The following is a 13,233-nucleotide window of genomic DNA, read 5'->3' as shown; positions in this document are numbered from 1 at the left end:
AAAAATGAAATTAAAAACTCCTACTCTCAATTTGATCTAGTTAAATACAAGTTTTATTTTGGAAGGGCAAGAGGGATTTAGGGTAGAGGGAAAAATCTGACCCCTTTTTTCTGTAAAACACCTCTGCAAAGTGGGCACTGTTATACCAGGTTACTTTACAAAGTACCATTTAAGAAATACTTCTTTATTAAAAAAACAAACAAAAAACCCCCAACCAAACAACAAAAAAAACCTGCCAGCTTTTAAATACGGAAAATTTCAAGCACACACAAAACTGTGGAGAGTGGTATGAGCCCTGACATACCTGGCTCCCACCCTCAACAGCTGTCAACTCATGGCCAGCACTGCATCATCTGTAACCAAACCCCCTCCACCACTGCGCGCACAGTTCCCCCACCCCGTTCCTTTTAAGCAAATCCTGACGACGTATTATTTTATTTATATTCAAGATGTACTTTCAACGCCTTAAAGTTTTCAGTAACGTGAAAAATGGAAAATTTCACATTTTAAGGTCCTTCTTGTGGGAAGATCATGTCTCTCTAGAAACCTCAGAAAGCAGGGGGTGGGGAAATGATTTTTTGAAACATTTACCTGGGGGGCTTTTTCAACTCTGTGTTTTCCCAGAGTTGCCTTCTGCAGGCCTCTCCTCCCTCCATTCCCCTCCTTTCTCCCTTTTCTCCGCCCTCCCCTCCTCTCTCCCCCTCCCTTCCCTCTCCCCCAGTTAAAAATGGCAGTTCTTGCAATCAGTTCTTGAAACTGGTTTGCTTCTGAGTGTTAGAGCAGGAATAATAGATAGGGAACCACTTGCTTAGGGAAAAAAGTGATTCCAGGTGATGGAAGCTTTACCTCTCAAGAACCATTTTTTTTCTTGTTATTCTTAACCACCATGAATGGGACTGTTTAAAAATACATTCATTTTCTGCCTTCTTAACCGCCATGAATGGGACTGTTTAAAAATATATTCAGGGCTTCCCTGGTGGCGCAGTGGTTGAGAGTCCGCCTGCCGATGCAGGGGACACGGGTTCGTGCCCCAGTCGGGGAAGATCCCACATGCCACGGAGCGGCTGGGCCCGTGAGCCATGGCCTCGGAGCTGTGCTCCGCAATGGGAGAGGCCACAACAGTGAGAGGCCCGTGTAGAGCCCAAAAAAAAAAAAAAAAAAATATATATATATATATATATATATATATATATATATATATATATATATATATATATATATATATATTCATTTTCTGCCTTCTTAACCGGAGTCCGCTGGATGTTATTTAATCGTTCCCATTTACTACAGGGTGTTTTCAGTACAGCTTTCCATGCTGTGGAGGGCTTATTTTTACAGTTTACCTGTCACCTCTCTCATTGCCAATTTTGTGCCCCGTCAAGGTGCTTTTCCTTATCTACAATCTGCTAAGGGCTAAGAAGCAAGGTATGTAAGGTTACAGTGAATGAACTATGAGGGTGTTTTTTGTTTCCCCAAGCAAAAGTGTATGTTGTCGGACTTAAGGGCTTTGTGATATATGAACGCTCAAAGGCAGTTTGGGCTCCATTTCCTGATTTTCAGTGATATTCTACATAGATGTTGCTGTGTAGCTACCTTTCATGTAGGTGAGGTATCCCTGTGATGGGGTTCTATAGCAGGCATCTTTCTTCTCACCTTAAATACAGCTTAAGAAAGGCTTGAAAGGTCAACCACATGGTTAGTGCCTGGGAATGTTGGAAAATGTGTTTTGGGACACATTTTTCTCCATCTCACCGTTGAACGTTTGAGAGTGAGTTAGTAGGAGAGAAATGAAGGGATTTTAAAAGGTGACCATTCTGTTTTTGTTGTTGTAGTTATTTAGCAACTAAAAGTTAGAGATTTGTGTTTTAGACCTTGCACAAAACTTTTACTTGGCTAAAAATAATTTGATATATGGGTATATATCAAATTTATAGTAGAAACTAATAGTCTGATTTTTCACCGGACGAAATGAACTTCCTGTCTGCTATTCTTTAAAGGGGGAATCAGAGAAGACATTTTCATCCCCTCTAGCCCTATCCTTTCCTAAAACTCTCCTTAGGAAAATGACATAGTATTTTTCAAAACTAAGCTGTGCCTTATGCAGGTTTGTACACAGGATGGGCTAGTGACATCAATTTTTCCTTTCTCACACCCAGACCAGGGTTACATAGTTCTGTGAGGTGTGCTTGGGAGTTGTAATAATATGGAATACTGGAAAAATTCCAGAGGCTGTTGGTAAATAAAGAAGGCAGCTGAACAGCAGTTAGCTTCTGCTAGTGATTTCAGAACTCACATTTAGGGGAAAAAAAAGTCAAGTATGTGTAATATAGCATGGGAAATCAAGAGAAAGTGTGATGACCATCTTGAAGATGTGGGTTTTAATTTCTGTCTTTCATTTTTCTAAAGACTGTACAGGTAAATCAATAAAGAAGATTAAGCTGTATTTGGTTGACATTATGAAAGATCTCTCTACTTTTAACCCAGCTTATTTAAAGATTTATTAAATCAGCCAAACACTTTTTTCTGTATTATGAGAAAGCTGTCTTTGCTTTGTGTTTTCAACTTGCAGGGTTTTCGTTGATATGTTTAGGAAAACGAAGAGTACAGGGTACTGGAAATTCACAGCTGATTGTCAAAGATGGATATATACATATTAGAGGTTTGGGGAATCTGATGGGCTAGTCAGGAGAGGGTTTTAGAAGTGACTTTGAAGCTTTCTGTATGTTCTCTCTCACTGTTGCCTATTCCATAAAAGGCCTTTAAGTGTGGTGTTTACCCAGCAAATATCCCAACGAATTGCTTTCGGCAGTCATGGGCACACTAGAATACTATCCAATCGGTAGTTCTGTAGTTTTCTCACAGAACTTCCAGAGGATATGGCATCTCTCTAGTCTTCGAGACCACCCCCAGGACAAGGCACGTTAAGGGCTGGAGAAGGGAAACTTGGGTGGTGGGAATGTTCTTTTCAAAATCTGGGTAAAATTTTTTCCCCCAAAAGCACCAGTGAGCTGAATAACTTCTCATCCCATTTCTCCACAGTTTTAAGCCTCTCTTAAGCGCCTCCAAGTCAGTCCTATCTGAGGCTTCAGATTCGTCAAGTTTCACTGGGGTCACCTGGAGGCCCCTGTCCTACCTTGGTTTCAAAATCTCAACTATTTTTAGGATTCACTCTTTCTTTCATTGTAACAACAAATATTTATTTAGCTTTCTGCCATGTACAAAACTCCACTTTAGGGTCACAGGAGACCACAGAGCTGAATCTGACAGAGAATCTGACACAGATCTTTCCCTTCAGGATTCTGATTGGGAACCAAGACACCTATGGGCGATTCTTCAGTGTGAGAGAGACTGGGATACGCTAGCAGCTGTAGAGACACAGCCTAGTGGATTATAGGACCGAAGGCAATTTATTTATTTATTTATTTTTAATTAAATGTTAATTAAATGTTGCGGCATGTGGGATCCTTAGTTGCGGCTTGCGGGCTCTTAGTTCCCTGACCAGGGATTGAACCCAGGCCCCCTGCATTGGGAGCATGGAATCTTAACCACTGGACCTCCAGGGAAGTCCCCCAAAGGCAGTTTAGAATCAATCTTCTACCAAAAAAAAAAAACAAACCCCAAAAAGCCAGTTGCTGACACCAGACACTATACACATGTTATTGACTGAGATAAGGGATTAAGGAGAAGGCTACAGTCTTCTAACCCACTGAGAATGGGCTCATAATGGGACATTTCGTCGAATGACCAGTTCCTTTCTGCTCCAGATGTCAGTTGGGGGAATGACAAGGTAGCAGTTCTGGGAGAGTCCATGGTTCGTTTTACACTTGGTCAAGTTTCCCTGTGGAATTGTCATTGTTTCATGTTAAACTCTATATTCTTTGTTTTGCCTTTTTTCTTTTTAAAAGGCTTTGTCCACAGTAGGTGGCAAGGTACTCAAGTCCTTTTCACACCTGATCTGCTATCCTTTGAGCAAACCCAGCTCACTGTGAGGGGCATAGGAAGGGAACACGCCCACACTTACTGAGCGCACCCCGGAAACATTTTCTCATTAACTCCTCACAAACTTGGGGTAGGGGTTATCTTTCCAGATGAGTAGACTGAGGCAGAGGTTATCTTTCCAGATGAGTAAACTGAGGATTAGTAACTGGGCACTCACTCCAGGCCTCTCTGGGTGAATCCAGTTCTCACACCAAGATTTGTGAATGTTCTGTTCCCTGAGATTAAACTTTGGCTCTTAGAGAGAACCGCTCAGCTCAATTGCAGTTCTCCCTCCTCTCGTCACGTGAGTGTCTTTTTACCCCTAAATATATCCACTGGCATCTCCTAAAGCCATTCTCCTACGTAACCACAACTCCACTATTAAAAACAGAAGAAAATTAACCAGCATATGTTCGTATCATCTCATTTCTACTCTCTATTTCAGATTTCCCTGATGGTCTCATGTGTTTGATAACTATTTTTTTCCAACCTGGGTTTGCTTAAGGCTCACAATTGCATTTTGCTTTTATAACTCCGGAATTTCTCTTAATCTAGACCAACCTGCCTCCAATCCCTCCTGTTCAGCTCTTGTTTCGGGACACTGACTTTTAGAGGGACCAGACCAGTTTTCTTATAACCTTTTTGTTGACAGTTTACCTGGCAAGTGTCTTGCAAATTGAAGATTTTAAAAGTTCTTTAAACCTAAAATAGGTATTTTCTAGGAGATGTGTTGCCAGATTGTCAGATGTTGCACCTGATATTTTCTGTAGCTAATATATTTTTTTTTGTAGCTAATATATTTTAAAAGAATCCTTATTTACAAAAATAAGGCAATTGTAAAATGTTAGAACAATTCAGAAATACAGTTGGCCCTTTGTATCCACAGGTTCTGCATCTGCGGATTCAACCAACCTTGGACTGAAAATATTTTTTAAAACAAAATTCCACAAAGTTCCAAAAAGCAAAACTTGAATTTGCCAAGCTGGCCAACTGTTTACATAGCATTTACATTGTATTAGGTATTATAAGTAATCTAGAGATGAACTAAAGTATACGAGATAGGTTCTTTGCAAACACTATGCCATTTTATATAAGAGACATGAGCATCCTCGAATTTTGGTATCTGCTGGGATCCTGGAACCAATCCCCCTGCGGATACAGAGGGATGACTATGTATGAAATATAAAATAAGAGTTCCGTTTGATACCATCACCATGTAGCCCTGAGATAACAGTCATTTTGGTGAAGTTATATATTTTTTCCCATTTATTTATTATAAAAACTGATCATCTGTACACATTGTTGTGCAGTTTACTTTTTATCTCACTAGCTGCATTGTGGATTGTGTCATGTCAAATATGTAGCTGAGATTGTGTTTCGTGGTGCCTGGGATAAAAGCGCACCAAGCCAGCCACATTCCTTCCTAGGTGTTCAAGGCGAGACACACCCGAATGTAAAGTGCCCGGCCCAGGATGAGAAATGTGACTTGTGCCCACAGAGCAAATATTTTTCTGTCTTTGAGGCTCTCTAGCTAATATAGGAGTTGAATCTTGGTGTCTTCTGCCCTGTGTTTTAGCAAGTTGATGGAATGTAGGAGTAGTAAACTCTTAAGGACTCTGTATTTAAATTCTGATACTCTTTTGTTTTTCTTTTCTGGGTGGGTCCCTCCATATTTTTTTCTGCAGATACCAGGAGATCATCAGGTTGGCCTACCTTGCAGGTAAACATGATACTCTGCCAACATAAAGTGATTTAGAAATGTTAATCTATTTTACCAAGCCCAAGTCTCTAGTATTTTAAGCCATCATAAAACACGTACCTGTCACGCTGAGGAATGTGCCGAGGGCAGGCATCAAAGAATGGCCGAGGGAGTCTCAGGAGTGTGTTTTACTGTGTTGTAGGATTGTGTCCTGACAACCTCTGTGAGGCCGGGGGGTACTGACAAGGAGTGATTTCTAAATATTGAAGCCATTTAACTTATGAATGCAAGAATGCCTACAAGTAATTATTCCTGTTTGTCTATCCAAGTGTCAGGGCGCTCAGAGGTCATTCTGTGGATAAAGGGCATAAAGGCTGCCTGACTTAGGGAATCAAATTAACAGAACAATCATATGAGCGAGAGATAGTCCCTTGCACTTCATGGAGAACAGAAAGTTGAACAGAGAGACCGTGTGGACGTTTCTGGCTTCTTTGGAAGATAAGTTTAACGAGCCTCCCAGTGAGAGAATTGCTGGCACAGGGCGGAATGGTAAAGCCGCTTTTACTGTTGTTATTTTGTTCTCGTGTTGTCCATGGCAGTAATGTCATCGCTGCCATTTGGTGGGACATCCGGGTGTCAGTAAATCTTGTTATTAGTAAGTTAAATTATCTGTAATTTGGTGATGGGCTTTTGCATCAAGAATTCTGTTAAGGAACAAAATGATTGTAGGGTGGTTCCCCACATCTGTCTAAATATCTGGTGAAAAAAGGATAGAGTTGTGATTTTAAGTGCATTAAAAAATTCATGTATTAATTTTTTTTGAAAAATTGCTGAGTAGTTAATCATTAATTACTAATTTATAATTAGTTAATAATTAAATGCATATTCACTCCATTTTCTATCATCCAGTAATAAAGTAAATAAGAAAATAAGTATAAATATTAAAATAAGGGCTTCCCTGGCGGCACAGTGGTTGGGAGTCCGCCTGCCGATGCGGGGGACATGCCCTGGTCCGGGAAGATCCCACATGCCGCGGAGCGGCTGGGCCCGTGAGCCGTGGCCGCTGGGCCTGCGCGTCCGGAGCCTGTGCTCCGCAGCGGGAGAGGCCGCAACAGTGAGAGGCCCGCGTATCGCAAAAAAAAAAATAATAATAAAATAAACGGAAATAATGTTAATGGAAGTAAAGAGGCAGTGTTACAAAGAGTGAGGAATAAGATAAGATTTTAAGTTCAGGATCAGGGAATTGCTTAAATCATTGAACCCCACTTTTTTCATCTCTAGAATAGGGATCGTACAATCGACACCCAGAGGGTTGTTAATGAGGCTGAAATGAGATAATATATTTAGAAATTAAAAAAAAAAGTTCAAATTCTACTCCTGCTTTCTTGAGCAGACAGGCTTGTACGATGAAAAAAAGCATGTGAATCGAAGTCACATAGACACTGGTGTGAATGCAGGCTTTGCCGTGTGCATTCTTAGATGAGATCTTTTAATCACTCTTAGCGTCAGTTACTCTAGCCATAAAGTGGATCTTATCATATCACCCTTGTAAGGTAAGGTCAAGTGCACGGCTTAGACCAAGGCGCTTGGGAGCAACAGAGTCTGCTGGCTCTTGAATCTGGACATTCATCTATCAGGGGCATATGCTTGTGTGTGTGGAATATGTGCCGCCTGGAGCTTCCCTTCCAAGTGATGACCTTGCTGCTGCTTTTCTGTTTGCAGCGACCCTCCAGAGCGCCACGCCGGGCATGGACGCCTTTTTCCGCACTTGGAGGAGCACGGGTGCTCGTGTCATCGCCCAGTCACAAAGCTGCTAAGGCCGTCTCAGGGGCGTGGGCGTCAGGACAGGAGGGCAGCATCCGAGGGCCACAGAGCCATGCCTTTCGGCCTGAAGCTCCGCCGGACCCGGCGCTACAACGTCCTGAGCAAGAACTGCTTTGTCACCCGCATCCGCCTGTTGGACAGCAACGTTATCGAGTGCACGCTGTCTGTGGAGAGCACGGGGCAGGAGTGCCTGGAGGCGGTGGCCCAGAGGCTGGAGCTGCGGGAGGTAAGGGTGCAAGCGTGGTGGGTGGATGCGCCGGAGCTCAACCCCAGGGACCAGCCACCTTCTCTTGGCACCTGCCAGGCTTTTCAGCCTCAGCCTGGTTTCGAAGCATCCTGTTATTCTTAGCGTGGCCTAGATCTTAACACCTTTCAGTGGATGCAGACACCTGCTCTGATGTTGTGAGAAGCAGGGACACCTCCTAGAGTTTGCACGGGGCATGGGCTGGGGGTGGCAGCACCCCTTTGCTTTCAGCCCATGAGGAGGTTGTAATGAGACTCTCCTCCCCAAAACCATTTACTCTCTTTAAAAACAATCAAGTGGGTAGCTGGGGTTTTGGCATTCCGGCTGCATATCAAGGAGAAAACCACATAAGCGGTGGATGCAGCTGCTTTTTTGTTTGTTTCCATATTTTCCTCTTCAAAGAGGGAAAAGAGGGAAGAAAAGAAAGAGCATTTAAAGTGAGCATGACCAGCGAGGCTTTTTTTGTGGGAGCTTGTAAAATGGGGGTTTTGTTCCTTTTAAGATTCCTCATGACCTTGTTTTCTTTGGGCTTTAAGCAAACCCAGGGTTCACCATTAAGACAGTCACGTTATCTCTCTTTAGAAGAGATTCTTAGAGCAATGTGCCCTTTGTAACCAGCAAGCCCTGCTTTTTTTTTTTTCAGTCTTACAGACATTTAGGACAAGGGACTTTTGAGAGAAACCCCCTCAAGCATTTGTGTCTTGGGAGCATATCGCCTGTGGCGTATGGGCTGGTAGGTAAGGGGGTGTGGTTGAAAGGTTGCCAGTGCCGAAATGACGGCAGACCCCTGAGAGTCAAGCCTTCCCGAGGGCAAGGAAGAGCTCTGTGATTGTCCTGGGCCCTGTGACACCATTGCCCAGTTCTCAGGGTGATGCAGAAGAGGGGAGCGGTCCCTATTGAAAGTGATCTTATTTGATCTCTTTGCTCACCTCTCAGGATCCACCCTCTTTCCATTTGCACAAAGGAGTTGGGGTCAAGGAAGGTCTTCCTCTCCGCTTGGCATCTTCCACAGGCTGCCTCTTATCCTCTGGGGGACGGTTTCACCTGAGCACTTCTGTTTCCTACTGGTCTTCGTGTTTATACTTTGGTTTCAGTGTTCAGGCCTTCCTTTGACATTTATCTTCCTGCGGAGGAGACTGTCCTGCCCAACAGGTATATGTAGCTTGGTAGCTGGCACAATAAACATGTGAAACGTTCTGACCTTGCTGGTTGATAGTTGGCTCTTTTTTGCTTCTTGGTAGCACATTAGGGTGCACATATTTAAACATATGTGTGTGTATCGGCATAAAGGAAAAACCTTAATGCTGTCGTCAGTTGGTCAAGAGGCTGGTCTAAATTCTCATAAAAATTTTCATTATAGATCATTTGAAAATATATGCAGTGGTTTTACTTTTGAATATTCCCAGTAACTTAAATGAGAACAACTAAATATTCTTTGCATGCATTAGAAGCAGTATAGTATGTGGTTAAGTAGTTATAAGTGCAGGCTTTGGAGTCTTAAACTTGAGTCAAGTTATGGTTCTGTCACTTACTAGGTAACCTTGGAAAAGTTATTGAACTTCTCTGGAAATCAGTTTTCTCAGCAATAAAATGGGAATAGTGATACTCACCTGACTTACCTTACAGGGCTGTTATTAGACAGAAGAAGAGATATAGAAGATATAGAAGATATAGAAGATATAGAAGAGATATAGTATGGCAAATGCATAGGGCTGTGTCTAATAATGTATAATTGTTCCAGTTTGAGAGTTTTGAAAAACGTTTTTTCGTTAAAGAAAATACCGAACAACCGCAACGTTCCAGACACTGTTTGGGGACTTGGTGAAACTAAGATAAATAAGTTGTAATTTTTCCTTCAAGATATGCACAGACTAATAGAGGAATCCAGCATGTAAAAACCAGCTAAGACTGAATGTGATCCACACTAAATGCAATGCAGGGGCTGGCCTGAAAGGCAGTGGCTCTCCTTAGAGTTGTGCAGTGCACGGCCTGCTCCACTGAACACCGCAGCCCTAGCTAGGGGAGAGGAAGCCTCAGTGAAATATGAACAGAGCCCTCGCATTTTGAACAGGGACTTGAAGGATGCCCAGGAGGTCAGTAGGTGGAAAAGAAGGCAGGTCATTCTGGGCATGGGGAGAAGGCATCTCTGTGAATCACCAGGTAAAGCCAGAGTGTAAGGTGCAAAGTGAGGGGCGTCTGGAGATGTGTATGATAATAATAATTAAGTTCCAGCAGAGTATTGTTTCTCTCAGTGAGAGGGCAAAGGTCAACCCTGGATTATCCCACAACTGGGTCGTCACAAAGGACAAAGCAGCGAAGTCCAGATTCTACCGTCAACGCGTGTGGCAGGGTGATTGATCTTCTAATGCTAAGATGGGGTTTGCGTTTAATGTCGGCTTTATTTTGACATGCTCTAAACAGGTGCATCCACATTAGAACACATCACTTTCTCTTTTGGTTTTATGCTTTCATTCTGTGACAGATCACATTGAAGGTATTGGCCTTTTGTGAAACAGTCCTATAGAAAGTCCTCTTGAATCGAAGGATGAGACAGAGCAATGTAATACTTTGTTCTTCGTTTGCCCAGACACACCTCAAGGAGGAATGCATGCCCCGCCCAAGAGCAGAGGGGAGGGTGTGAACACAGGGTCTGCCACACTCACTTGACTTTGGATGTGGGTCATTTTTCAAATAGGGCTGATGGTGCTTTAGAGAAGAAAGAAAAAGTTCCTCTAAGATACAATGAATTGTTTAGTCTTTATGAAGTGTTGGAAAGTAGAGTGTGGTGAATTTTTGGCGTTGCCGTTAGAAGTGTTCTGTAGTTTAGGTGTGCCCTAAACTTGACGGTAGATTTATATTAGGAAAGGAAAACTAATTTTGATTTAATTTTTGATCTATGTTAATTACAATTTATGTTTTATTAGATAACTTAAAAATAGATTGTAGGGAATTCCCTGGCAGTCCAGTGCTTAGGACTCCATGCTTCCATTGCAGGACACAGGCTCCATCCCTGGTTGGGGAACTAAGATCCCATAAGCTGCACAGGTGCGGCCAAAAAAAAAAAAAAAAAATTGTATTTTTTGAGGCAGTTTTAGGTTTATAGCAAAACTGAGTGGAAAGCACAGAGAGTCCCTTATACCTCCTGTCCCCTCCCCACCAGGCACCCCCACTGTCGACACCCCGCACCAGAGTGGTCCATTTGTACAGTCAATGAACCCACATTAACACATCATATGCTCTAAGTCCATAGTGTAGGTTAGGGTTCACTCTTGGTGGTGTACATTTTGTGGATTTTGACAAACGTATAATGACGTGTGTCCATATGGTAAACTCTTTTTTTAATGTAATAAACTGATTTCTTAAACAAATGTGATATGCAAACATGAATTGAAAAGTATACATGTTTCAGCGTTAAACACATATTCCTCTACCAACAGAATGAAATGTCACCCTGAGTCACCTTGGGTCACCAGAGGTCTCAGTTGACTCTCTGCTAGTATTTGACCGTGTCCTGTATGACTTTATCCTCCTGTTACTGAATGCAGGTTCATGTGCTCGATGCACAGTGAGGCCAAACAAACTGAAACGTCCACGTTTGGAGCAAAGAAAGGTTTATTGCAAGGGCCAAGCAAAGGGAACAGGTGGATCGTGCTCAGAAATCCCTGAACTGATAATGCTAAACGTTTTCAGGGTCAAATTTGGTTTTGAATACACAGCTGTGGCATCCAGAGTGCCCAGGCCTGGCTTAGTTAGCAGAAACAGTCATCCCCTGGGGAAGCAGAATATGCCAGGGTCCCTGCTCCCAGAAACCCTGGAGTTGGGAGAATAGGAAAAACAAGAAACAAAACAAAGAGAACAGCCTGTGCCGAGGTACAGAAACAGGAAAGAACATGGAATTTTCAGGGAAGGGCAGAGTGCAGTTTGCACAGATTTGTGTGTGTGTGTGTGTGTGTGTGTGTGTGTGTGTGTAGGGGTCATGGAGGGGAGGATAGGAGTGTGGGTAGGTAGGTGGAGTCTGCTTTTGAAGGGTTTGATGTACCTGGCTAAGGAGTTTTAACTAGATCCAGTAGAACATTGTTTCTAAAATGTGTCACAAAAATAATTAAAATAATCACCACCTTTTAATGTACCACCTGTTTTGCTGAGCGCCTTTCATAGATCATCTCATTTAATTTTTCTAACAAGTCTGTCAGGTGACTACTCTTGCTGTCCCCATTTTATGGATGGGGAGACCACAGTGTAGTCACTGGACTGGCTCCAATTCAGGTAGACTGACTCCACCATTCTAATTCCCAGGGATGTGTAGTGGCAGAGAAAGGGGATGTGGTAAGATGCTTTGGGAAACACTCTCATAAGTTCTGCAGTTAAAAAAATAAATGTTTGAGCTCAGTGTTTCACAATTAATTTAGCCTTCTAGTAAATACTCTTCGAATCGTTTGGGTAATAAAACACTGCCTGGAGATGGAAAGCCGTAAAAAGATTTCAAGGTGAAGCATGACATGATCACCTTGAGTTTTAAGAAAAGAACCAAATAGCCGAAAAACAATGGGGATTGGGTGACAGGAGGAACAGAGATGCTAATTAGGTGGGCATAACAAGAACTTGGCAAGAGGAAATAACGTGAACCCCTTAAGAAAAAAAATTTTTAATTGTTTTAAATAAGTTCGGAAAAAAAATCAGGTATGAGTTTCTGGCTGGGAACTCTATTTAAAGGAAGAGGCTCGGGAGATACAGGAGGCTTAGAAAATTAGAATTCTGATAATATAGTTACAATATGTTTGGATCAATGGATTTCCTCTTCCCCAAATGAAATCTTAGGTGGAACTTCAGTATGTAAGATGGAGCTGCTCTGTTTGCTGAGGGGGTGGATAGGGTATCTGGAGCCCCATCTCCTTGTGCCCTTCCCACACACACCCCAACATGGCTTGAAAAATCATTGCCGTAGATTACGAGAGAAATAGCTAAAACAATGTTGCCTTATGACTAACCTTATCTTTAAAAAATAAATACATGGAGAAACAGCAGAGTTTAGTGGCTAGGAATGAGAGTTCGGACCAAACTGTCCGAGTTTGAATCCTGGCTCTGCCACTGATTTGCTGTGTGATCTTGAATAGTTACTTAACCACCTTGTGCCTCTGTTTTCTCATCTGTGAATGAAGATGGTAATAGTAGCAGCCTCCGTAAGTTGTTGGGAGGATTAAATGAATTAGTTTTTGCAAAGTTGCCACCGTATCTCAGTGCTGGGCACATAGGAAGCACTTAATATGGCGGTCTCCTCTGCAAAACACTACTCAGGTCAGACAGAGAAAGAGAAATATAGTATGTTATATGCGGACTCTAAAAAGAAATGATACAGGGACTTCCCTGGTGGTGCAGTGGTTAAGAATCTGCCTGCCAATGCAGGGGATACGGGTTTGAGCCCTGCTCCAGGAAGATCCCACATGCCGTGGAGCAACTAAGCCCATGCACCACAACTACTGAGCCTGCG

At 42.6% G+C, this 13,233-nt stretch overlaps 1 protein-coding gene across 6 annotated transcripts in view; it reads left to right on the top strand.

The window, feature by feature from the left end:
- The window catches only part of PTPN14 (protein tyrosine phosphatase non-receptor type 14), a 173,394-nt gene that overhangs the window by 57,651 nt on the left and 102,510 nt on the right, over positions 1 to 13,233 (top strand). For 4 of the 6 annotated variants that reach the window (XM_079900171.1, XM_079900168.1, XM_079900170.1 and 1 more), the window contains exons 2-3: positions 7,400 to 7,727; positions 8,389 to 8,478. In XM_079900171.1, coding sequence (XP_079756297.1) covers positions 7,554 to 7,727; positions 8,389 to 8,478 — 264 coding nt within the window. In that variant the 5' untranslated portion in view covers positions 7,400 to 7,553. The remainder of the gene's footprint in view (positions 1 to 7,399; positions 7,728 to 8,388; positions 8,479 to 13,233) is intronic. The other 2 variants (XM_079900173.1, XM_079900172.1) reach the window with 1 other exon arrangement.

Source organism: Stenella coeruleoalba (assembly GCF_951394435.1).
Source record: "Stenella coeruleoalba genome assembly, chromosome: 1".
Taxonomy (NCBI): Eukaryota; Metazoa; Chordata; class Mammalia; order Artiodactyla; family Delphinidae; genus Stenella; species Stenella coeruleoalba.
This window is presented reverse-complemented; position numbering and strand designations above follow the sequence as displayed.